General features: G+C 38.6%; 3 protein-coding genes across 3 annotated transcripts; 2 read left to right on the top strand and 1 right to left on the bottom strand.

The window, feature by feature from the left end:
• Positions 1-842: 842 nt before the first annotated feature.
• On the bottom strand, positions 843-13,535 carry LOC134792748 (15-hydroxyprostaglandin dehydrogenase [NAD(+)]-like). The gene is made up of 5 exons (XM_063764050.1): positions 13,433-13,535; positions 7,922-8,155; positions 7,432-7,605; positions 5,790-5,947; positions 843-1,008 (listed from the first exon to the last, which is right to left on the bottom strand). The coding sequence occupies exons 1-5, from the start codon at positions 13,529-13,531 to the stop codon at positions 864-866; spliced, it is 810 nt and encodes a 269-aa protein (XP_063620120.1). The 5' UTR covers positions 13,532-13,535; the 3' UTR covers positions 843-863.
• A 4,823-nt stretch (positions 13,536-18,358) lies between these two features.
• On the top strand, positions 18,359-20,771 carry LOC134793214 (15-hydroxyprostaglandin dehydrogenase [NAD(+)]-like). The gene is made up of 5 exons (XM_063764791.1): positions 18,359-18,501; positions 18,717-18,956; positions 19,175-19,348; positions 19,573-19,727; positions 20,621-20,771. Exons 1-5 carry the CDS (start codon positions 18,406-18,408, stop codon positions 20,769-20,771), a joined length of 816 nt encoding a protein of 271 aa, XP_063620861.1. The 5' UTR covers positions 18,359-18,405.
• A 2,473-nt stretch (positions 20,772-23,244) lies between these two features.
• On the top strand, positions 23,245-25,990 carry LOC134793213 (15-hydroxyprostaglandin dehydrogenase [NAD(+)]-like). Its single transcript, XM_063764790.1, has 5 exons — positions 23,245-23,372; positions 23,593-23,832; positions 24,212-24,385; positions 24,547-24,701; positions 25,837-25,990. The coding sequence occupies exons 1-5, from the start codon at positions 23,277-23,279 to the stop codon at positions 25,985-25,987; spliced, it is 816 nt and encodes a 271-aa protein (XP_063620860.1). The 5' UTR covers positions 23,245-23,276; the 3' UTR covers positions 25,988-25,990.
• Positions 25,991-26,541: the final 551 nt, after the last annotated feature.

Raw genomic sequence — 26,541 nt, 5'->3', positions numbered from 1 at the left:
ACTTTTTATAACGAGGAATAATAGTGCTTTTTCATGAATTTTTATTTTTTGTGAATATATAAATAAAAGAAAAATTTTGGCATTTATTCGGAAATAAATAAAATAGAAAAATGTTATTTTTTATTTTATTCAAATTATTTATATGAAACCGTATAAATTAAATATCAGAAATGAATTCAGCATCCTTGATTTACCCGATAATGATACCAAACTTGCGCACATAGCCAAACTAAATTTTTTACAAATTTCGGGGTGCACCCCCCCTCCCTTAAGTCAAAATTGTGCATCAAAAATCCGGTTGGCTCCCCTTCCTAAATCAATCTGTGAGTCAAAAGAAGCAACTCTGCAAAAGGAAATTTCATCATCATCATTTCCCGTATATCACACTTTTTTGTCGTGTACGCCACGGACTATGTAATAAGGCAAAAAATGTAAACATATCTTTGACGTCTCCTGTACCATCGCCCAACACTGTTTACTGTCCATCGGTAAACCTTATTACAAAAGGCATCAGGTCCACCAGGTTGCTGTTTGTACCTATACTGGAATACTTTAAAACTTGTACTATTAGTGATTAGCTTATATATGTTTTTTTAGTACCTAGCCATATATAGAATCCAATCTGTAAAAGAAGTAGGCACGTAGAAGGAGGGTGGTGGCATCAGCGGATTTTTATACTGAAAAATCATATTTAAAATTTAACATTTTGAACTCTTTAATCATAATCCGAAATTACCATAATTATGTAAGCCATCGTAAAATTTTTACTTTTTGCTTCAAGAGCGTACAAATTAACCTATAAGTCTTCTAGGAGCTACGGGCACATCTCACGATGCCTTTAAATTTTCTCAGCGTTAAGGGGGCTAATTATATTCGCCCAGGATCTGGTATGCGCGGACGACGTTGTCGGTGATGTCTCTCACGGGCAGGTCCCGCGTGGCCAGCCACGTGCTGCCGTTAGCACCTAGCTTGTACGCTGACAACAAGCCCGCCGCCGCCGACTCTATTCTGAAAATTGTATTATGCTTCAATAATGCTATTCGATTCGAAGATTCAAAGCGCTGGTGGCCTAGCGGTAAGAGCGTGCGACTTTCATCCGAAGGTCGCGGGTTCAAACCCCGGCTCGTACCAATGAGTTTTTCGGAATTTATCAATATCATTTGATATTTACCAGTTTCTTTTCGGTGAAGGAAAACATCGTGAAGAAACCGAACTAATCCCAATAAGGCCTAGTTTCCCCTCTGGGTTGGAAGGTCAGATGGCACTCGCTTTCGTAAAAACTAGAGCCTACAGGCTCCCATGAGCAGTGGCAAATGCCGGAATAATGTGAGGAAGAAGAATGCTATTCGAATTTATCAGGCGTCCAAAGTATATAGAAGACAACAATGGATAACATTTGTTTTATTTAATTTGTACCCGTATCAACCACCACAATATCTCAATCCTCTTGAGGTCATGTCAGAACATTTCTAATAGTGAATAGAATCAGGCGTTACTTTGCGGAAATCCATTTTAATTAAAACCAAAATATTTCTTTGCTAATCCGCGAAAAGATAACGTGCTAGTCAATCAGTGCTAACCCGTTATACTTACTTGCGTATTTTTACATGCAATTAATATTCCCACCCTCCCACCGCAAAAATAAATACGCAAATAAATATAACAAACCACCACCAAAAGAATAATCCTCGACACGTGTTTCGCCTCTCTACTAGGCATCCTCAGGAGTTGTTGACGGTCTGACGCCCGGCAACGGAATATTCCGTTATTTAGTTATTTTTGCGGTGGGAGGGTGGGAATATTAATTGCATGTAAAAATACGCAAGTAAGTATAACGGGTTAGCACTGATTGACTAGCACGTTATCTTTTCGCGGATTAGCAAAGTAATATTTTGGTTTTAATCAGAACATTTCTACCAATGTGGCTAAACGAAGACTTAAATATATTGTATTTGTATTTTGTTTGTGAATTTATATTTACCTACTTACTCTTATTATTACTCTTATTCTAATTGTATTTACCTACTTACTCTTATTCTAATTGTATTGACAATCTTTATTGGAGCAATAATCTTATTTCATTATTATTGTTATTATTTTCATTTTTATTTTATTTTACTTTGTCGATCATGATAGAAATTCTTATATTTTTGACATCAATGCAAACTTATTATGTAATTTGTCTTTCATGAAAAAAAATATATTTATTCTTGAATAATAGTAGCGTAAAAGCATCAACCAAATCTGCCGTGCTCGTAACAATCACTTTGAGGTCCGTTACAGCTGTACTTAATACAATACAATACAATACAATACAATACAAATATTCTTTATTGCTCACCAATATTAAAAAGAACATGATATACACATTAAGCATAACTTAAACTATGGTAGACAAAAGTCTACCATAATCTAATTTATTTAGTTAATCTGAGATAAACGCGTTTTGCAAGAAGTTGCAGGAGCCGCATGTAAACTGATGTAATGCGTAGATAGGTACCTAATGACACATGCATTCACGCAAATATGTACCATTCTCAACCAAAAGACGACCGGTCTGGCCTAGTGGGTAGTTCGAATCCCGGTGAGGGCATTTATTTGTGTGATGAACACAGATATTTATTTTGGTCTTGAGTCATGGATGTTTTCTATGTATTTAAGTATTTGTATACATATTATATATATCGTTGTCTAAGTAGGTACCCACAACAGAAGCTTTCTTGAGCTTACCGTGGGACTTAGTCATGTGGCGTCTCCTCTAGCCTGTCACTGCCAACGCCGTGCCATAATAATCTAACAGATGGCGTTAGGGAGTTAGAACGCACAAACTGCTAAGAAGATACTACGTCTAGAACGCAATTAGTATGTGAGACCTACATCGCGCTTACGGAATATAATGTCAGTTTCTATATATATAACTTCCGACCAACTCTCAATGGACTTCGGTCCCCAGGCATAACACCCGCCTGGAGAGAGTACTCTCTATTGCCTCTATACCTTTTCTACATTGGTGACCTTCCGACATTGGACAGCCATGAAGACCTCAAGATCCTGACGACGCCGCCTCGCAGCAAGCCATTTCCCTCCCTGAGTGTACCACCTAGCATGCCTCTGTACAGTCTGTACATATGTGATATACCTGTAAATATCTTCTTGTAAATATTCATGCCTGGTACCTCAATGTCTCTCTCTCTCTCACTCTCTCCGCTCGCCACTCTGGCTCTGAGCAACTCCGCTCGCCACTCTGGCTCTGAGCAACTCCGCTCGCCTCTCTGGCTCTGAGCAACTGCGCTCGTCACACTGGCTCTGAGCCGCTCCGCTCGCCTGTGACTCTGAGCATCTTCGCTCGCCACACTGGCTCGAGCACATCTGGTTTCGCTGCACTCTTCATACGTCGTCGCTGACCCCTCCGCTCAAAGGGGGGCTGATGTGGCGTCTCCTCTAGCCTGTCACTGCCAACGCCGTGCCATAATAATCTAACAGATGGCGTTAGGGAGTTAGAACGCACAAACTGCTAAGAAGATACTACGTCTAGAACGCAATTAGTATGTGAGACCTACATCGCGCTTACGGAATATAATGTCAGTTTCTATATATATAACTTCCGACCAGTGTTGGCCGAACGTTAATGCAATTGACCATTAAAAATTAACCATTGAAAAGGTTAATTGCCATTAACCATTAACCATTGAAGGAAAATTAATTATCAATTGCATTGATCATCAATTTGCATTAATATTAATTTATTTCGAACCACTACCAATTAAAAAGAATTAATGGTTATTGCTTTACAAACCATTAAAAATTAAATCAATTTTGAATGAAAATTAAAAATGTGATTGATAATTAACAATTAACAAGAATAAACATCGTAATTTTTGTCTCTGTATTTTTATGCAGGGTTTTCCCATATGTTCCCCGCGTTTATTGGTGTATTCCCATTTGTCCCCGATTCGCGTGACCTACGCCATGCATGAAGCTGGGACAAATGGGAGTGTTTTATGTGAATGAATATGAATGGCGGGGAACAAAAGGGATACACTCGATATTATATAGTGTTCCCAATTGTCTCCGCTCCAATGAGATGGGGAAAAATGGAAATATTTCTATGCAGCGTCTTTTCCCATATGTTTCTATACACTCATTATAGGTGCATTCCTATTTGTCCCTGCCATATGTGAGTTAGAGACAAATGGGAAACGGGGGCAAATGGGATTTATATGCAGAGCCTATTCCATCTGTTCCAGGTGGGAACAAATGGGAAAACATCAGAAAATGATGTGTTCCCATTTGTCCCCACCTTATTGGTGTGGAGACAAATGGGAAACGGGGTAAATGGGATTTATATGCAGCGTCTATTTCATCTGTTCCAGGTGGGAAAAAATGGGAAAACATGGGAAAATGATGTGTTCACATTTGTCTCCACACCAATAAGGTGGGGACAAATGGGAATGTTTTATATGAATGAATATGAACGGCGGGGAACAAAAGGGATACACCCGATATTAGTGTTCCCATTTGGCTCCGCTCCAATGAGATGGGGAAAAATAAAATATTTCTATGCAGCGTCTTTTCCCATATGTTTCTATACACTCATTATAGGTGTATTCCTATTTGTCCCTGCCATATGTGAGTTGGAGACAAATGGGATTTATATGCAGAGCCTATTCCATCTGTTCCAGTTGGGAACAAATGGGAAAACATCAGAAAATGATGTGTTCCCACTTGTCCCCACCTTATTGGTGTAGACACAAATGGGAAACGGGGACAAATGGGATTTATATGCAGCGTCTATTCCATCTGTTCCAGGTGGGAACAAATGGGAAAACATCGGAAAATGATGTGTTCCCATTTGTCTCCACACCAATAAGGTGGGGACAAATGGGAAATATTTATATGCAGTCTTTTCCTATATGTTCCCCGAAGGGACAAATGGGAATACACTCATTATTGGTTATAATGGGTGCATTATTGGTGTATTCCCACTTGTCCCCTATCCACGTGTCCTACGCCATACATGAGAAGGGACAAATGGGAACACATCATTTTCCCATGTTTTCCCATTTGTTCCCGATTCGCGTGACCTACGCCATGCATGAAGCTGGGACAAATGGGAATGTTTTATATGAATGAATATGAACGGCGGGGAACAAAAGGGATACACCCTATATTATAGGCTCTGCAAATAAATTTGTCCCCGTTTCCCATTTGTCTCCAACTCACATATGGCAGGGACAAATAGGAATACACCTATAATGAGTGTATAGAAACATATAGTGTAGAGTCTCATGTTAAAATATGTATCACGAGTTCCAAGCAAAAGTAACATTAATTATTAGTTTATGAAAAAAAATTTTTAATTCCATTAAACGTTAATGCAGATTGACAATCAATGTAATTAAACGTCTCAAAATTTAATTCTAACTAATTTTAATTATATTGATGCGTAATGAAATTGATTAATTGCGGAATTAATGGTTAATGCAATTTATTAATTGTTAATTAGAATTAACCATTACGGCCAACACTGCTTCCGACCAACTCTCAATGGACTTCGGTCCCCAGGCATAACACCCGCCTGGAGAGAGTACTCTCTATTGCCTCTATACCTTTCTACAGTCAATTTGTGTAAGAATGTCCCTATAATATTTATTTATTTTAAAAGGGTCGGTTGTCTATTAGGCGCTGTTTCCATAGAGCTTCAATTTGAAATCAACCTTATCAACAACCGACAATGTGGTACCTTTTGGTCGAATACGTCAAATATGATCCTATAAATGAAATCTTACTTCTGGTGGGTTTTTGTAGCCAGTGCTCCAGCAAGAATCTCTGGCGTAATGTTTTTATCCAATGAGCCCAGTTTGGTAGGCTTGACCAGCTCAGTGGCTGTAGGTCCAAAACATACAGTCAACACTCGTACTCCTGTTTTGGCGAAGTATTTTTCTTTCTGTAAGTTAATGATTCGTTAAAATTAAAACAGGTTTTCATATCGTTATTTTTGTTCATTACATATACAGGGTGATCAATCCAAATACGCTATTATTAACGCCGCTCCAATATTATTGCGGCGCTATGCGACGTAAGCGCCAGCCGCCATAAGGTACCTTTTGTCGTGGAACGTCACATATCTTTACTATTTCATATCTAGTGAATCTCTAATTCATTTCCCGAATCGAGCCGTTGGTCCTTATACTTTCAGGATCAATTATACAAACAAATACTACACGCGATTACATAAAGAATATTGACCAGGTTCGATTCCCGGTTATGTATGAGAGTTTAAAAAAAAGTTTAATGTCGTTATTATTAAATCTAAAATCGACGCCATGGTTCCTAAGAACAGATTTCGCTATCTCTCATAGTTTCGGACTTCTCCATACTGACCCGTTTGGATTGATCAGCCTGTATATGTACATACAAACAGCAAAACTCCTAACTATACATCGGTGGACCTTATTACAAAAGGCATAAGGTTAACAGTGTGAGTGATGGTACTATTGGACCATTCTAACGATCCCAATCACCATGAGGTCCCATTTTTTTGTTACACTTATGGTACCGAAGGCAAATACGGCTCACTAGTCAAAAATAACTGTTAAAAACATTCAAATTCTGCAAACGGAAACGTTTTTATCAACTACAGAAAGGACGCGCGTAATTATATGGCTGTCCCGTTTGCACAGATCATTGACCGCCAGCATCATGAGCGGGACGCCAATATACATTTCGCGCGTGTGATAGAGATAGGGACAGGCAGGTCAATGTACGAAATCCCTCGTGCTAACCGTCCTTTCTTTACCAGGACATAATGTTCATAGAATTGTACTTATTCATAGGGTGTTGCTTATTTCGTCGAAATTGAAATTTTCTATGTCTCACCCCCTTAAATTGTTCTCTTTCACTAAAAAAACAAATGTGGATTTATTTCAGAATTTTTAATTTCGTTTTAGGGGTCGCTACCGAATTTAGAAAATTTGGATCCTTCATACATCCTGTATAAGGAAGCTAGTTATATGTAATTCAATACTAGGTATAGTCAATATATATTTTTAAATATTTTTTATTCCTGTTTTAGGAGTGCGCACTGCTAAATCAATATTTAGAACGCCTAAAACACGCATTAATAAGCTTTAAAAAAACAGTGGTATTATTTTATGTTAAACTGCACATTAATACACCCTGACCCGTTGTCTCTTAAAAAGAAACGAGAAAAAAAAACAACAAAAAAAAAGATCTGAAGATGTGAAATTTTTAAAATTCGGTATCAACCCCTAAAACGTAATTGAAAATTCTGAAAAAAATCCACATTTGTTTTTTACTGAAAGAGAACAATTTAAGGGGGTGAGACATAGAAAATTTCAATTTCGACGAAATAAGCAACACCCTATTATTCATTGTTGTGTTGTTAAATACACATATTTGAACACTTACCCCGATACAGTTACTGAACTGTAGTACTGCAGCCTTAGTGCCAAAATATACAGGCATCAAAGAAGTCTGCTTAAGTGCCGCTGTTGAGGAGACGTTAATGATAGTTCCCCCTCTGCCGCCTTCGTCTACTCTCATCAGCTCGAGGGCTTTCAATGTGCTGGTTACTACAGCAGTCTGAAAATAAGTACCTAATACACACATTTCATTAAAAAACTTACCGGACAAGTGCGAGTTGGACTCGCCCACCGAGGGTTCCGTACTTTTTAGTATTTTTTGTTATAGCGACAACAGAAATCTGTGAAAATTTCAACTCCCTAGCTATCACGGTTCATGAGATACAGCCTGGTGACTGACAGACAGACGGACAGACGGACAGTGGAGTCTTAGTAATAGGGTCCCGTTTTTACCCTTTGGGTACGGAACCCTAACAAGCGAAACTCTGAACCGTTAGATTTTGTAAACATAATAAGAAAAGTATACATATAAGTACCACATTAATTTCGATTTCCTTCCTATAAACGTTATCATTCATAATTGCCGCGTTGTTGATTACCACATCAATATTCCCTTTTTCTTTCACCAGTGAGTCGAATATGGCGATCAGCTGATCATCTGAGGTCACGTCGCACCGGTAGAATCTCGTCTTGCCGGACCCATACTTTGTGTTAAGTTCATCTTGGAGAGCCTTTCCAGACGTCTCGTCTACATCGAGAACGGCAATATGCTGTAGATCAAAGAAAAAATTCACAGATTTCGTGCCTCACACGACTATCGAGCACATTGGAAATGAATCTACGGAATTCGAAAAAATATTGTCGCTGAGCGACGAGAAAGTCTGGATAAGGAAAAAGTTACAAAATAAAACTACAACGTTGAATGATAATTATTTTATTCTTAGACTAACACAAGTATCCTGGACATAACGCATGTGAACAAACAAATTGCAAAATTTCCACACGCGTATCCAAGTTTGAATAATTGTCGCCGTGGCGCATAAGTATAGGTACCTTCGAGCAACACGGAAGGGAGGCGGCATTCGCACTATTTCCCCTCTGCCGAGGTACAAGATTAGCGCGTCAATCTAATCTAGCGCGGGTAATAAAACTAGTTGCACTTGGATTTTTCACTAGACCGAGTCCAGACGCGCGCGTGAACACTGCTGCACAAAAATGCCTGTTTGCTCGGTTTATTGTTATAAAAAGAGGTCGGGGACATCAAATTTACAAAAAGAAAGTGTGTTACATTTCCCTCTCCCTCTCCCTCTCCCTCTCCCTCTCCCTCTCCCTCTCCCTCTCCCTCTCCCTCTCCCTCTCCCTCTCCCTCTCCCTCTCCCTCTCCCTCTCCCTCTCCCTCTCCCTCTCCCTCTCCCTCTCCCTCTCCCTCTCCCTCTCCCTCTCCCTCTCCCTCTCCCTCTCCCTCTCCCTCTCCCTCTCCCTCTCCCTCTCCCTCTCCCTCTCCCTCTCCCTCTCCCTCTCCCTCTCCCTCTCCCTCTCCCTCTCCCTCTCCCTCTCCCTCTCCCTCTCCCTCTCCCTCTCCCTCTCCCTCTCCCTCTCCCTCTCCCTCTCCCTCTCCCTCTCCCTCTCCCTCTCCCTCTCCCTCTCCCTCTCCCTCTCCCTCTCCCTCTCCCTCTCCCTCTCCCTCTCCCTCTCCCTCTCCCTCTCCCTCTCCCTCTCCCTCTCCCTCTCCCTCTCCCTCTCCCTCTCCCTCTCCCTCTCCCTCTCCCTCTCCCTCTCCCTCTCCCTCTCCCTCTCCCTCTCCCTCTCCCTCTCCCTCTCCCTCTCCCTCTCCCTCTCCCTCTCCCTCTCCCTCTCCCTCTCCCTCTCCCTCTCCCTCTCCCTCTCCCTCTCCCTCTCCCTCTCCCTCTCCCTCTCCCTCTCCCTCTCCCTCTCCCTCTCCCTCTCCCTCTCCCTCTCCCTCTCCCTCTCCCTCTCCCTCTCCCTCTCCCTCTCCCTCTCCCTCTGCCTCTCCCTCTCCCTCTCCCTCTCCCTCTCCCTCTGCCTCTCCCTCTCCCTCTCCCTCTCCCTCTACCTCTCCCTCTCCCTCTCCCTCTCCCTATATCTATCTCTATTTCTATTTCCACCACCACAAGAATGCATAGATTGTCGAATAGTGCGTTATCTACGCCCGTCTCAAACAGGATGGATAGAGTTAGACCAAGAAAAATCTGCAGCGATTTTGAAAGCCCACGCAGTGCAAGTGTTATTCTGCCGTCATAATCCCGATAATTCACAACAAACACCGATAACGAACTCTGCAGAACATCAAGTCATAAATGTCCTGTGAAAAATGTCGTTCTGACTTTTTGACTATTTTAAGGTTAGGCTACAGGGCAAACCCTTTACCCGATCGTCTTTGTTTTAGGCTCAAATTGTAGCTGATTAAATTGTCCAGAGCCGTTTTTCTCAAATTTTTGATATCATTCTTCGTTTCCAAATTATCGAGAACCAAAATCAAAAATTCGGAAAAAATTGAATTTTTTTTTCACTATTTCGACCATAACTTTTTTTGTTTTTGACTTTCTCGAATAATTATTTTTGCACCTTACAGCTCTCGTTATTATGCGTCTTTTGAGCCTATTTTTTAATATCATATCTTCACAACTTTCCGAGATATAAGGGGATCGCACTTTTTCGTGAAATCGGACCGTATACTGGAGCGAACGAAAAGACATTTCCAATGTCAAAATTGTTTTGCTTAAATGAATCTCTAATAATATGTTCGTTTCTTGAGCGAGCGAGTAGTCGATCGCTCCTTGTTAAATCGCCACAGATCGCCTTAGATACGTTGAGTGCTTCATCGAAATATCGGCACTACTTTGGACAAAACTCGTATCTTGTTCTGTCAATCAAAAGAAAAATATATTGGATGCAGTGGCGTAGCTAGGGGGGGGCGGCGGGGGCGGCCCGCCCCGGGTGTCACCCATTTAGAGGTGACACCCGACCATCAGTCAGGGGTGAACATCAGTAGTGCCATCTATAAAAATTCGTAAAACTGTGGCAGATTGCACAACCGCCATTAAGGAAATAATATACAACATGCCCACGAAGAACCCGAGAGATTTTAACAGTATATTCCTGATCATATTTAAAGACTAAAATGTCTTATAAACCGTTTTGGAATTCGCCTAGTTTCAGAGGCCAGTACCACCAGCCAGCTAAAAACATTTTTTTATTGTTACTGGGTTTTACAATGATTGCACTAAGTAACAATAATTGTAAAAGCTAGTTTTTGCAAAGTGTACTTGTCACTTTTTTACATTCTATCAATAATGATATTTGGATATGTGGGGTACCTACACGTAAAAAGGTGACAACAAGGTACACTTTACAAAAACTAGGTATTACCATTGATATAGAATAAGAACTGGATACCCAATCAGCCGCAAAAAAATGGCCCCGCAAAAGTAACGTTAAAACAGATCACGCGTTACTTTTTCGTTTAGTCTTGTATGGACCGCTCAAATGTGAAGTTGTCAACAATGTCGTAAAATGGTCGTAAAAATATGCAAAAACAACAATGATAAAACGAGGAAAAAGCATGGAATGTATTTCTTTCGGTTAGTTCTTTGGATAGCATTACATAATTTATGTAATCTGGTGGTAATTTCATGATTTTGAATAAATTATTTTGTTAGTACCAAAGAAGGAATGTGAAGGAACAAAAATCTAATGAGTCGATGTGAGGCCAATACTTTTTTATTTTTATATGGAATTCGTAAGATATAATATTATGTTTAAATTCAAGATTTCCAAGAAAACCTATGCGACGTGCAGAGTGGACTGCTATTATAGCAAGAGATAGGGGTGATGCAGTTTTAAACAAGGCAAAACGGCACTTGTGTGTTCGGCGCATTTCCCTGTTTCCGACATATACACGACCAATAAGGGCTTACATCGACTAACTGTAAATGTTAAACCTGTCTGAACACAGTGACAACCACAGGATTTTTTTGATAAAGACCATAACCAATCAGTACCAGTAGCGACCTGAATGTCCCCGTGCACTATATTGCAAAGAACGAAAGTGCGAAGAGTATTATGTAGATCTAAAATACACAGTTATTTAATAAGTTGAATTTATTTCAAGGAAAATATAATAAATTTATAAATTTATTTTATGATAACTTACACGGGTTGTTACCATGAATTAATTTTATTTGAACTCCCGATCAAATTAAATTTGTTTCATTTATTACTTCGGTTTTTCTGTACAGTAATACCTATTAAAATGTACCAAAGGGACTCCATTCGTTCATTATTCTCGTTTGACGTTGTTTGACGTAAATACAAAGGTGAATTTACGTTTAGTGCCATCGGACTTAAAGTTTTAACAGTGTTGGTAATAATGTTTACAAATTTGACACTTAATGCTTACGACAGTAAGTTCTTTTCCGTACAAAACATTTATCTTGACTCAAAATTTACGTAAGCGTTTTTATCATCAATGCAAATTTGCAGCTAATGTCATTCTGATCCACATTTTGTTGACATTTTTGTTCCGCTCTGTGTGTCTATTTCTAATATTAAGTCAGTGGGTATTACAAAAAAAGTTAAAATTCTTTTTGAGTGATAGTTTTACAAATAGCATTTATATTTTATCTACAAATACGTACAAAAATCTATAAAACAAATGTTTTTCCGCGAAATTGACGTCAACTTTTTAAATATTTTTTCCTTCTTCTGGCCACGGAAATGCGTGGTTAAAATCTGTCGGGTTCCTCGTGCCTGGTATGTAACAATAATATAGTTGGTCAAGTAGATCTTGTCAGTAGAAAAAGGCGGCAAATTTAAAAAATGTAGGCGCGAAGGGATATCGTCTCATAGAAAATTTGAATTTCGCGCCTTTTTCTACTGACAAGATTTGCTTGACCATCAATATATGTTGGCGCCTCGTAGGTTTTTTAAAATTCAGGACCATTATAAAGGTTTTTTTTTAATTATGTGATTATTTCTGTAATGGGGTTGGCAACTGTCAAAGGTTTGCATAGATGGCACCATCATAGCTTGCCCCTTTTTCTATGAGATTTGGCTTAAAGGGCTGGCATCCAGGGTATTAAAAAAAACAAAAATTTGACACAATTCTAGGGATTGCCAGGGCAAGCTATGATGGCGCCATCTGCTGAAAACTTCCACCGGCCAATCCCATTGACAAAAAAAAAGTTAAAATAATTTTTTGGTGACAGTGTTAAACACGTACAAGAAATCGAAAAGCAATTTTTTTTGGGCGAAATTGGCGTAAATTCTTTTAGTTTTGTTTTCTTATTTTGGCCTCAGAAATGTTTAGTTAAAATCTCTCGGGTTCCTCGTGGGTACCTGGTATGTAACAATAATATGTTGGCGCCTCGTAGGTTTTTTTTTTATTTAGAAAGGTTTTTTTTATTATGTGATTATTTCTGTAATTGAGAAACTATGTCACTGTTTTTAATTTGGGTGACTCCGGACCACTCTAGAATATTTGAAATTCATTGTGAATTGGGATTTTACAGAATCTTTTCCAAATCTCGCACTCGGCAAAAAAAGTTTTTAATTTTTTTTAAATAAAAAATGATTTGTATATCTTTCACGGGACAATGATGACTTGGACCTTTGGGAGGCGTGCGCGGAGCCCAGGCCAACACATAGATGCCCTTTTGACACTTATGAAGTGTGGGTTACACCGAGCGGATGCTGCCCGTGTCATATTAGAACGCGTGCAGAGGCAACACCCGCCAGGGGTGGACTATTGAAAGTTCATGGAATCTAAAATGAAAGCAATAGAGTATAATTGTGAGCTATGGAATATTAAACATAAATTACTATTACTTTTTTAAATAATTATATTTAAAATTTTTGATTGAATTTTGGGGTGACATCCACAATTTCCGCCCCGGGTGCCACCCATGCTAGCTACGCCACTGATTGGATGCATGTACAGAGTTACTGCCTTTTAACTTTGAGTAGCAGTGTGAGATACGAGAATTATTCAAAGTAGTGACGATGACGATATGTAATCAAGTACCTACCTTAGCCCCGTCTTCGAGCAGCAACCGTACCACACAAGCTCCGATGCCGTTAGCGGCCCCGGTGACCATCACTACTTTATTCCGCCACTCATACGACATCTTAACAAGAAAATAAACTCAATACTAACACAGAATGTTGATAAAGTCAATAACACCTGTGTTAATATGTATTATAAAAACGTGCAAACTTTTCTCACTCTATTTGTAACCTGCATGATATTGTCATTGCAACGTAGCTAAGCCGTTCTGTATGTCTCCTAAATAACGAGTACCTACACGAATTATTTATTTCTCACAATTCAGTAATCAGAATTTTTTATTTACTTATAACATGGTCAGTGCGAAAGTATTACAACATTGAGTTTCACATGCTTTGTCAATAAAAACATGCAAATATAAATAGGTAATACTTATTCTAGTATAACTATTATATTATTACGAAAATCGTTTATTGGTCACAATCATTGTGTTTCAAATTGAGAAAGGGTTGGGACCTCCTAGTAAGTATATCAATACTTGTGACAGGAGACCCCGCTCTTCCAGCAGCAAGTTAAGGGTATATACAAACCAATACAATAATCGTTAATTATGTAGGTACAGAAAGAAATACATTAAAATATATAATTAATATAATTTAATTTATAATTTAACACAAAACCTTAATCAATTCTTTCATTAACATACTTAATAGCTACGGGCAATTTTATTTCTCTTCAGAAATTCGTTCTAACTTGTGTATTGGATATGATTTAGATTTAACTATGATAAGATAACATTGATACCGTCACCAATTTTATTTAGTCGGTCGAAGAGATCGGACCCGAAAATAAGCACCCGCTTTGTTTGATTTGGCATGAGTGCATGATCATAGTACTAGAACTGAAAACCTACAACCAAATTGAGAAAAATTTGCAAAGGGTGTACTCCCAAATTGTTGTGCCTCTTTGTAAACTACCTAAGCAATCGTATTCAATTCTTTACGACTCTCGGCCTAATTTTACCCGTTCAGGATTGAGCCAAGGTAGCACGCTCGGCCCAACGCAATTTTTGATTATAAACGATTTGCCGAACGAAGGTGCTGCCAAATGCTCATAAATTGTTTGCGGATGACGGACTGTGGACGGTTACAGAGTGTTATCAATGCAGTCTTGACATGGAGTGACTAAAATCACATTCACTTTATTACCTCTAAATGTAGAGTGACCACGTTCTCTAGGGCAATGCACTCTATCATTGAACCATATCACCAGTGCTGAGCTAAAAATAATTTTTAATATACCGTTCCCGCGCCCACGACGGCAAAATGGCGGAAAGTGACATAAAAGACTTAAGCACCAGTAGGGTCTATGACATAATGACTATTGTGAGTTCCCTGTGATAATGACTCAACGAAGTATTTTTTAAGCTTATCGCGAGGTCTTCACCACAGCTCACAGAGCCACTAGTATTACATACAATACAATACAATACAACACGACACGACACGACACGACACGACACGACACGACACGACACGACACGACACGACACGACACGACACGACACGACACGACACGACACGACACGACACGACACGACACGACACGACACGACACGACACGACACGACACGACACGACACGACACGACACGACACGACACGACACGACACGACACCACACGACACGACACGACACGACACGACACGACACGACACGACACGACACGACACGACACGACACGACACGACACGACACGACACGACACGACACGACACGACACGACACGACACGACACGACACGACACGACACGACACACCTCAATAAAAGAAGACAATACAAAAGAAAACAGAAATACAAGCAGAGGTAAACAACAGGTAGGAGGTAGTATTATTTGGACATAAAAAATCCGGCGTTTATTTTTACAAAAAACGGCCTATAAACTGACATCCGTGTTGGTACCTACCATCGCTTTCCCGTAAAAATGCTGTCCTAAACTGAAATAAATGCAGGGGTGCCAACTTAGTGGTTTTACCACTAGATCTAGGGGGAAAAAAACCAGCTAGGGGTTTTTTTAGGGGCTAAATATTTTTAGTGGTTTTTTCAGGGATTTTTCTATACCATGTTTGTGTGATATGGAAAAAGTGTTCACGATGTGAGAAGCTACATACTATACTGGGAATGAAACGTTATCGATACCATAGTGTATCCCACTCTGTGTTGCTTGAACTCGCAAGTTCGACTGAGAAGGAAATACACGGCTGAACGTTCGGATTTACGCTATACAGTGATTTGTAACGTGGTTGTATGATCTTTCGTCGCTTTAAAGGCGGTTTAGACCATACTTTTGGTCGGGCCCCCTTGTCGGGTCGGGAGGTGATAGGCCGGCCACATACATACGGAATTTTTACCCGGTTTCCTTACGAAATTACCTGTGTGAACGGGACGTGGGACGTCGCTATACACATTCGTAGAGCTGTACCGTTTGCACATGTCATTTCATACGGAAGACGACTGGAAACTCCGTATGTACCGGTACATATATACATATATAAGCAATAATTAAAAGCAAGCAAGTACGGCGGAGCAGGGAGAGGCAGGGTACTTACGTGCGGTAGTCTATTACGGCTACAAGTGTTGGGCTCCACCAAAAGTGTCGTGTAATTCGTGTTATCTTGCGTGACATTTACTCCAACCAATAAAATGTTATAGTTAATAGTAGATTGTTAACCAAGGGATGAAAGGCACTCATTTCCGCCGAGGTAGTTTGGCTAATAGTCCGAGCCTGAAATGATGCCTTTCACCCGAGTTAAACACTCTACTTTTCATTTCGAATACGAGGAAAGTAAAATGCATGTGTTTTTTTAAAACATGACTAAGTATAATTTTTTATAGTATTTTTTGAGGGTATTTTCACTAATTATTTAGACAAAAGTATCGTTATTTATGGAATGGGGAGTCAAATATCAGAATGGAAATTGTATAACAAATTCCAAATTTTATACCCAAATTTCAATTGATTATCGTAAAAAAAATAATAAAATCTTACTTGGAACCTAAAATGCTCTACTGCAGAAACGTATCATTTTCTGCACACCTTTTAGAACAACAATGATCCTCTTTCAGAGCATGACAAATAAAAAAAAAATAACGTTCATATGTATGATCATAGAAAAATTCTAAAAATGTCAAACCGGTTGAAAATGATTTAATGTACGAAATTCTGGAAAATGGATAAATAAAGAATTAATTAAACGTATAATTTATTTATTTTTTATTTAGTGGTTTTTCCAAAACAATAGTACAGTTTTAGGGGTTTTTAAGTTGAGCTCTAGGGGTAAAAAAAAATTGGAGTTGGCAACCCTGAATAAATGTCATATACTATGATAAATGCCGCGGTAGCAGAGGACGCTGGTTCGATTTCAGCCTGGGGCACTGGAGGTCTTCCTCACTTTTTCTTTCAGTTTATAATTTATACAGGAGTGTTTCTACTTGAAATAAAAACAAATTAAAATATTTTCTGTTAATAATTTAATTTTCTGAAAATAATTTAATTTGTTCTAATACTTCTAATAATTTAATTTGTTCTAATATTTCAAATAGAAATGCTATCATGGTATCACCTATGAAGTAGGTAGATAAAACGCATATTTTTTTACCGATACCAAATCTAATCTAATTCACTTCCTTATTTAAATTCATGACGCCAGAATCGCCAGATTGATCTAGTTTTCTTTTACACACGGAGCACGAAAGTTGTGAGTTGTTGTAACGAGTGAAAAATGTCAATGGTTGACTGGTAGAGAATGCCTTGTGGCATTAAGTTCGCCATTTGTACATTTCGCTTTGTTTGTGCAATAAAGTTTAAATAATCCTCCTGATTCCTAGAGGCTTTGCTCTAGGAATCCTTATAATTTTGTCATGCCGTCTGTCTGTCTGTCCGTCTGCAACTCAGCTCAGTGATAGTTAGTACTAGAAAGCTGCAATTTGATTTAAAATAAAAACCAGATTTTTTTTACGCTGCAACTCTTTAGTCAGAAGTCGTTGGATAAGTGTTTCAAATAGATTAGAAATAATCGAATTTAAACTGTAGTGAGACATACTAACATTGAATAATTTTACGGTTTAGACTCACTTGTTTTTAGTCACTCGCGCGACATGTTTCGGAGAGCCTAGGACTCCTTTCTCAAGCACTCACAGTGCGAGCAGCATTCACGACGGCCGTTTATCGCGTACCATGGTATAATAATATACTCCGCCTGGTACTCCATTCCCGTCTTTTCTAGGTCACCTAACTGACACAAGCCTACGTCATCATGCGACAGCGCTATATGATAATATGCGATAGCGCTATATATAGCGGCCATGTTATTGTGACGTAGGCCTGTGTCACTCTGGGAATAGAAGACCATGTTTTATTAGACTATGTCGCGTACTAAACGTCGCGTTGGTCGCGCGTAGGAGACCTAAACCGTAAAATTATTAAAGATTAGAAATCTTTAAAAATATTCTTTGACAAAAGATTTTTTTTAATTCTCTCCTCTCTAACTTAAAAACAATGAAGCCTTTATAATATTTAAAACTTTCGCGTTTTGAACACATACCTATTAATTCAAATTTAGGTATACTTAGACGTGTCTATTGCGAATTTATTTTATTACGTTTATTTACCGACATTTCGACGCTGGTTTCACTGGTCGTGTGGTCGGGTAGTTGCACAAATCTCTGTTTTGACATTTTGCTGGGACATCAGTTTGCCGCGACCACGACCAGTGAAACCACGTCGGTAAATAAAGGTTATAAAATTAATTCGCGATAGACCCGTCTATAAATGTGAGTTGATAAATGAAGACTTTCAATGAGTTTATTTTATTAGTATGATCAGTGCAGTCTGCCTGGCAGGTTACCGTCAAAATCAAAATTCTAAATTGTAGAAGTGATTCCCGATTATAAAATTTATAAAATCCTGTTGCCGACGTAAACTCAAAGATCGACATGCATGATTTTAAAGACAAGGTAGTGTTGATAACCGGCGGGGCCAGCGGCGTCGGCTCTGGCGTTGTCAGGCTGCTGATGGAAGAAGAAGTTCAGGTAATACATATAACAACTGGTTTTGATTCATGTGACTGTTACTTAGTACCTTATACTTAATTTTCAAGCGTGAAAACATCGATGGAGCTTCAAACAACGCTAAATTTATGTTAATATGCAAACTTACTTTCGAAAAGAATATCGGTCACAATTTAGCTGAGGCCTTAACTATCTTTCCCTACTCTACTACACTCATAAACATATGTATATTTCAGCATGTAGCTATACTAGATATAGCCAAAGATGCGGGAAAAGCTTTCCAAGACGAGTTGAACGCGAAGTACGGGCCCGACAAAGTGAAGTTCCACCAGTGTGACGTCACCGATGAAGAAGTGTTCTTGGGCATCATGGCCGAGGTCAAGAACACACGTGGCCAGATAGATGTGGTGATCAACAATGCCGGGATCATGAATGACAGCTGGCAGACATATAAGAAGCAAATATCTATTAATGTGGTAAGTACCTACCTATTAACTAGAATTTATTATTTATATATTTATTTACAAACCTTTTTTTTTCCTGATGTATTTAACCATCAAGCTAATTTTATGAAAGTAACGATGCTGGCCATGCTGGGAACTGTAACAAAACGACGCACCCGGGAATAGAATTAGATACCCATCATCAGCCCAGAGGGGGGCCAACTAATATTGGTCTTAACTTCGTTTCCCAGACGGCTCTCGTAACTGGGTCTCTTCGAGCGCTGGAAATGATGCGTCGCGACGAAGGTGGGAGGGGTGGCACCATCATCAACTTGGCCTCCGTGGTCGCGCTGTGCCAGCAACCAACGCTGCCAGTCTACTGGGGTACCAAGAGCGCGGTCCTGCAATTCAGCAACTGCCTTGGAGTGAGTACACTTTACCTGATTACCACTACATCGGATTCACGCTGCACATTAATAGACTTAAGCAGTACACTGAATTCTACCGTAGTTGATATACCTGAGTGTATTTTGAGACAACAAAATGCTGCAGAAAAAAAATGCTATTGAAGAAAAAATCTTCAAAATAACAAAAATATGCATGTCTGTTTTTTAATTTAAATCGCAACCTACAGCCTATATAATTTCAGATGGAGGAGCACTACAGCGTATCGGGTGTACGAGTGATTGCCGTATGTCTAGGCTGTACCAATACGGGGCTACTCACGCCGCAGAAGACAGGCCGTTTCGACAAGTATTTCGCCGCTCAATACGGGGAAACATTTCCCGCGCTGAGATTACAGAAGTAAGTTCTAAGTATTTTTAGATTAAGATTCAGAGTTAGCTTGAACAAAATTGATGCCGTATTCTCCACAATTACCTTCACTGGTTTACTGCAATGAGAGTTCTGTTAATTAGTCATATCGGGTAAAAAGATGACATCTTAAAATACCTAAATAGATAAAAGAGGAAGATTGCGCAGTTCAGCGAAATGATCACGATCAGACATAGAAGTTTTTGTGGCATAAATGAGTGTTTGAGAAAATGAAACATCGATAAATCTGTTATCGATAAGTCATAGATTTTAGTATTTAAAATATGTAACTTCTACTTGCTGTAGGTATTAAAGTTACCGAGAAATTTCAATAATGCAAATCAATTACAAAGCGCTACATAATATATTTCTTTATTAGGTACATATAATTATTTACTACTTAAAAATTAAAACGTTAACTGTAGTAGGTATACGGTGCCAAAAGAATAGAAAACTACCAATATATCAAAAGAGAAGAAGATATCGAACGTGTTGTACAATTTCGCGGTAGCTATCTTCTTATAAAATGTAATAAATATATAAGTAGGTATAACGTTAAGGTAACATCGATAACAGACATGTCGATATTTCATTTTGTCAATAACTTTATTTTGCCACAACAACAACACAAATGTCTGGAAATGATACAATTAAGCATGTATACCTAATATAGGTTGTTTTTCCACAACGTACCCACATACATTATATGATGTAATATTTTAGTATGAATAATTTAATATGATATGATGGTAACCTACTTTTACTTACTACATGTGGTTAAGTTTGTCTGAATTGCATTTAACTTAAATAAGTAGGTAAAGTAGGTAAGTAGGTACTTAATTTTAGTGTATGAAAATACGAAATTTGTCTTGTTGTATTTTCAGAATGGAATCAGCAGCCAAAGGAATAATAGAAGCCTACAAACGCGGAGAGAGCGGCAGTACGTGGCTGGCCACACGAGATGAGCCCGTTAAAGATATCACTGAAGACATCAGAAAGGCTTATGATATACTCGCTGTACATGCCATGCCATAATTTCTTGTTATCATCCCACACTGTTAACTGTGCATTAGTGGACCTTATTACAAAAGGCATAACGTCCACCGATGGACGGTTATAAATAAGTGTTGCTGTTTATACAATAAAATATCTTATCTTATTTATTTTTGATCACATAGGTATGGATTTGAAGTATTTATCTTCTTCATATCAAACAGTACGTAGTTCGCGAATTCGCTTAGTCTGTGATGACGAGCAAAAAAATTAAGTACTTGCCTACTCCGTGTGTGGCAAAAACAATATAATATAGGTAATGTTTATCATTTATGTACCATCACGCTCCACGATTGTTGCGCCATTTAGTGTCCTAGCTAAATTGGTTGTTCAATACTTACGCTATAGAATGTTCAATTTAGCAAGAACCCTAAATGGCATAATATATTCCGTGTGGTGACTGTACATATAATAAATCGATGTTGATTATGAAACATATTTATCAATATAATCGGCAAAATTATGTTTTTTGGAAACCGAATTACGTAGGTCAGTATTTTGACTAATGCGTGGGCATTTATGGTGCTTTACGCATACTACCATCAGTAGGTAGGTATTTAAATTAGATTCTGTATATTATGTAAAAGGTGTTATATTATTTTAGAATTCTTTTAATTTACTAAAATATTAGTCTCTTCTTCTTCTTCTTTGCTCATTCCCTCATTAGGTGGGGTCGGCTCTTCTAATTTTTAAAAAAACTTCTTTTTTTCTTTTTTTTTCCTAAAATATTAGTATTATTGATATTTTACACACCTTTGTGTGATATTTGGGTTTCATTCACAAATTGTTTGACTAACTGTGGACGGTTGCAGAGTGTTATCAATGCAGTCGTGACATGGAGTGACTAGAATCACATTCACTTTATTAGGTACCTCTAAATGTAGAGTGATCACGTTTTCTAGGGCAATGCACTCTATAATTGAACCATACCAGTGCTGAGCTAGAAGGAATTTTTAATATACCCTTCCCGCGCCCACGATGGCGAAACGTTAGCACCTCTTGGGAGTGCGTAATACTGAGCGGGTCTGGTAGAGGCGGCGGTGGTCTGGTGCGGAGCTTTCTGGTGTGCTCCAACCTTTAGTCGGTACATGATACCGTACTAGGGCATACAATATAGGATTATTCATTATCAACCGAGCGTTAGCGAAGGTCTCCGTCTCAGCTTGGGCAAAAATGCTTTCATATGTCCGGATGTTCTCCTCTGCAGGTCGCATTTTTCAACCAATTCTCGAGAAACTTTTGAGAGCAGATGACTTTTAGATATTTCAAAAAAGTTCAAAATGGTGGAAAGTGACATAAAAGATTTAAGCGCCAATAGGATCTATACATACATACATATAATCACGCCTATTTCCCGGAGGGGTAGGCAGAGACCACGGATTTAGACCAGTAGGGTATATGACATGACTTTTGTGAGTTCCCTGTGATAATGACTCAACGAAGTAATTATTTTTATATTTTTCATTCTCTAAGCTTATCGCGAGCTCGAAAGCTTACAGAGCCACTAGTAGGTACCTACATACGTATTATTTGGAAAGAAAAAATCCGACGTTTATTTTTACAAAAAACGGCCTATAACCTCACTTCCGTGTACCTACCATCGCTTTCCCGTAACAATGCTATCATGGACATCATGGTATAGATATAACCTATGAAGTTGTAGATAAAACGCTTATTTTTTTACCGATATCAAATCTAATCTAATTCACTTCCTTGTTTCATGACGCCAGAATCGCCAGTTTGATTTAGTTTTCTTTTACACACGGAACAAGATAGTTGTGAGTTGTTCTAATGAGTGAAAAATGTCAATGGTTGACTGGTAGAGAATGCCTTGTGGCATTAAGTCCGCCATTTGTACATTTCTCTTTGTTTGTGCAATAAAGTTTAAATAAATATCCTTCTGATTCCTAGAGGCTTTGCTCCAGGGATACTTATAATTTCGTCATGTCCGTCTGTCTGTCCGTCTGCAGCTTAGCTCAGTGGTAGTTAGTAGTAGAAAGCTGCAATTTGATTTAAAATAAAAACCATAATTTTTGTTTTCGCTGCAACCCTTTAGTAAGGAGTCGTTGGATAAGTGTTTCAAATAGATTAGAAATCTTTAAAAATGTATTTTGACAAAAGATTTTTTTAGTTATCTCCTCTCTAACTTTAAAACAATGAAGCCTTTATAATATTTAAAACTTTCGCGTTTTGAACACCTATTAATTCACATTTATAGACGGGTCTATCCCGAATTTATTTTATTACCTTTATTTACCGACATTTCGACGCTGGTTTCACTGGTCGTGTGACGGGTAGTTGCACAAATCTCTAATTTGACATTTTGCTGGGACATCAGTTAGCCGCGACCACGACCAGCGAAACCTATGTCGAAGCCTGTGTAGGGCCTGGGAGGTTACCGTGAAAATCAAATATCTAAATTGTAGAAGTGGTTCCCGATTATAAAATTTATAAAACCCTGTTGCCGACGTAAACTCAAAGATCGACATGCATGATTTTAAAGACAAGGTAGTGTTGATCACTGGCGGGGCCAGCGGCGTCGGCTCGGGCGTTGTCAGGCTGTTGATGGAAGAAAAAGTTCAGGTAATACATATAACAACTGATTTTGATTCACGTGACTCTTACTTAGTACCTATATACTTAATTTTAAAGCTTGAAAACATCGATGGAGCTTCAAACAACGCTAAATTTATGTTAATATGCAAACTTACTTTCGAAAAAAAAATCGGTCACAATTTCGCCGAGGCCTTAACTATCTTTCCCTACTCTTCTAGACTCACATATAAACATATGTATATTTCAGCATGTAGCTATACTAGATATAGCCAAAGATGCGGGAAAAGCTTTCCAAGACGAGTTGAACGCGAAGTACGGGCCCGACAAAGTGAAGTTCCACCAGTGTGACGTCACCGATGAAGAAGTGTTCTTGGGCATCATGGCCGAGGTCAAGAACACACGTGGCCAGATAGATGTGGTGATCAACAATGCCGGGATCATGAATGACAGCTGGCAGACATATAAGAAGCAAATATCTATTAATGTGGTAAGTACCTAAATAGAATTGATTAATATAGATGGTCAAGCAAATCTTGTCAATAGAAAAAGGAGCGAAATTCAAATTTTCTATGAGACGATTTCCCTTCGCGCCTACATTTTTCAAATTTGCAGCCTTTTTCTACTGACAAGATCTGCTTGACCATCTATATATATATATTACTTTACAAACTTTAATTTATTTTTCCCTGACCCATTTAATCATCGAGCTAATGTTATGATTATGAAAGTAACGGTGCTGGCCATGCTGGGAACTGTACCAAAACAACGCACCCGGGAATCCCATTGGTTTCCATAGATACCCATCATCAACCAAGAGGGGGGCCAACTAATATTGGTCTTAACCTTGACTAACGATCGTTTCTCAGACGGCTCTCGTAACTGGGTCTCTTCGAGCGCTGGAAATGATGCGTCGCGACGAAGGTGGGAGGGGTGGCACCATCATCAACATGGCATCCGTGGCCGCGCTGTGCCAGCAACCAACGCTGCCAGTCTACTGGGGTACCAAGAGCGCGGTCCTGCAATTCAGCAACTGCCTTGGAGTGAGTACACTTTACCTGGTTGCCACTACATCGATTCACGCTGCACATTAATAGACTTAAGTAGTACACTGAAAAATATAAGTGGAGAAAAATTCTTCAAAATAACAAAATATGCATTTCAGTTTAATTTTAATCGCAACCTACAACCTAAATATTTTCAGATGGAGGAGCACTACAGCGTATCGGGTGTACGAGTGATTGCCGTATGTCTAGGCTGTACCGATACGGGGCTACTCACGCCGCAGAAGACAGGCCGCTTCGACAAGTATTTCGCCGCTCAATACGGGGAAATATTTCCAGTGATGAGATTACAGAAGCAAGTTTCAAGTATTTTTAAATTAAAATTTCAGAGTTAGCTTGAACAAAATTGATGCCGTACTCTCCACAATTACCTTCACTGGTTCACTGCAATGAGAGTTCTGTTAATCAGTCAAATCGGACAATTTTTAAGATGACTTCTTAAAATACCTAGATTAAAGAGGAAGATTGCGCAGTTCAGTGAAATGATCAGACATAGAAGTTTTTGTGGCATAAACGAGTGTTTGAGAAAATGAAACATCGATAAATCTGTTATCGATAACTCATAGATTAATATTTACAATATGTAACTTCTACTTGGTGTAGGTAAGTAGAAATTTCAATAATACAAATCAATTACAAAGCCAGGTAAATAATTTCTTTATTACATATATTTAGTACTTAAAATTTAAAACGTAAACTGTAGTATACAGTGCCAAAAGAAAAGATAAGTACCTATATGAAAAGAGAAGAAGATATCGAACGTGTTGTGTATCTTCTTATAAAAAACAAATTTATTTCATAATTAAAATAATACATAAACTAAACATAAAACTAATTAAACACTAAACTTAAATATAAATATAAACTAAATAAGTATATAAAAAAATGGCTCGTCCCGGGCTGCCCCCGACGCAAAGGTGCCCATCACGCTCACTGCGTTGCCGCGTTGGACTGCGATGGACAACCTTTGCATCAGGAAAAACCCGGAGCGGGGGTCAAGGCCCCTTTCAAGCAGGCGACGACCCAGCTCCCGGAGGAAGAACTTACCCTCAGCGCACCAGCAGCCTGAGGTCTCGACAGCGAGATGTAATTCTTATAAAATGTAATAAATATCTAAGTATAACGTTAAGGTAACATCGATATAAGATATTTATCGTCGATATTTCATTTCGTCAATCACTTTATTTTGCCACAAATACTTGAAATGATAGGTACAATAATTAATTAAGCATGTGTACCTAATATAGGTTGTTTTTCCATAACGTACCCATACATAATATGGTGTAATATTTTAGTATGAATAATTGAATATGATATGATGGTAACCTACTTTTACTTACCTAAGTAACATGTGGTTAAGTTCGTCTGAATTGCATTTAATTTAAATAAGTTCTTAATTTTAATGTATGAAAAAACTGTTTTATTTTCAGGATGGAATCAGCAGCCAAAGGAATAATAGAAGCCTACAAACGCGGAGAGAGCGGCAGTACGTGGTTGGCCACACGAGATGAGCCCGTTAAAGATATCACTGAAGACATCAGAAAGGCTTATGATATACTCGCTGTACATGCCATGCCATAATTTCTTGTTATCATCCCACACTGTTAACTGTGCATTAGTGGACCTTATTACAAAAGGCATAACGTCCACCGATGGACGGTTATAAATAAGTGTTGCTGTTTATACAATAAAATATCTTATCTTATTTTAGTTTTGATCACATAGGTATGGATTTGAAGTATTTATCTTCTTCATATCAAACAGTACGTAGTTCGCGAATTCGCTTAGTCTGTGATGACGAGCAAAAAATTTAAGTAGGGACTTATCTACTCCGTGTGTGGCAAAAACAATATAATGCTTATAATTTATGTACTATCATGCTCCGCGATTGTTGTGCCATTTAGTGTCCTAGCTAAATTGGTTGTTCCATACTTACGCTATAGAATTTTCAATTTAGCAAGAACCCTAAATGGCATAACAATCCCGTGTGGTGATTGTACATAATTATAATAAATCGATGTTGATTATGAAACATATTTATCAATATAATCGGCAAAATTATGTTTTTTGGAAACTGAATTACGTAGGTCAGTAAGTAAAGGAGCCCACTAATTAACAGTCCGCCGGACGGTATC

Source organism: Cydia splendana, chromosome 8 (genome assembly GCF_910591565.1).
Source record: "Cydia splendana chromosome 8, ilCydSple1.2, whole genome shotgun sequence".
NCBI classification, from domain to species: Eukaryota; Metazoa; Arthropoda; class Insecta; order Lepidoptera; family Tortricidae; genus Cydia; species Cydia splendana.
This window is presented reverse-complemented; position numbering and strand designations above follow the sequence as displayed.

Excerpts from the sequence above, each read along its gene's own strand:
- LOC134793214 (XM_063764791.1), top strand. The coding sequence starts at position 18,406 with ATGCATGATTTTAAAGACAAGGTAGTGTTGATAACCGGCGGGGCCAGC. Across the intron at positions 19,349-19,572 it reads AATTCAGCAACTGCCTTGGA|ATGGAGGAGCACTACAGCGT; the intron begins GTGAGTACACTT and ends ATATAATTTCAG. Across the intron at positions 19,728-20,620 it reads CCCGCGCTGAGATTACAGAA|AATGGAATCAGCAGCCAAAG; the intron begins GTAAGTTCTAAG and ends TTGTATTTTCAG.
- LOC134793213 (XM_063764790.1), top strand. The coding sequence starts at position 23,277 with ATGCATGATTTTAAAGACAAGGTAGTGTTGATCACTGGCGGGGCCAGC. Across the intron at positions 23,833-24,211 it reads AGCAAATATCTATTAATGTG|ACGGCTCTCGTAACTGGGTC; the intron begins GTAAGTACCTAA and ends ATCGTTTCTCAG. Across the intron at positions 24,702-25,836 it reads CCAGTGATGAGATTACAGAA|GATGGAATCAGCAGCCAAAG; the intron begins GCAAGTTTCAAG and ends TTTTATTTTCAG.
- LOC134792748 (XM_063764050.1), bottom strand. The coding sequence starts at position 13,531 with ATGTCGTATGAGTGGCGGAATAAAGTAGTGATGGTCACCGGGGCCGCT. Across the intron at positions 5,948-7,431 it reads AGTTCAGTAACTGTATCGGG|AAAGAAAAATACTTCGCCAA; the intron begins GTAAGTGTTCAA and ends ATTAACTTACAG. Across the intron at positions 1,009-5,789 it reads GCTACAAAAACCCACCAGAA|AATAGAGTCGGCGGCGGCGG; the intron begins GTAAGATTTCAT and ends TACAATTTTCAG.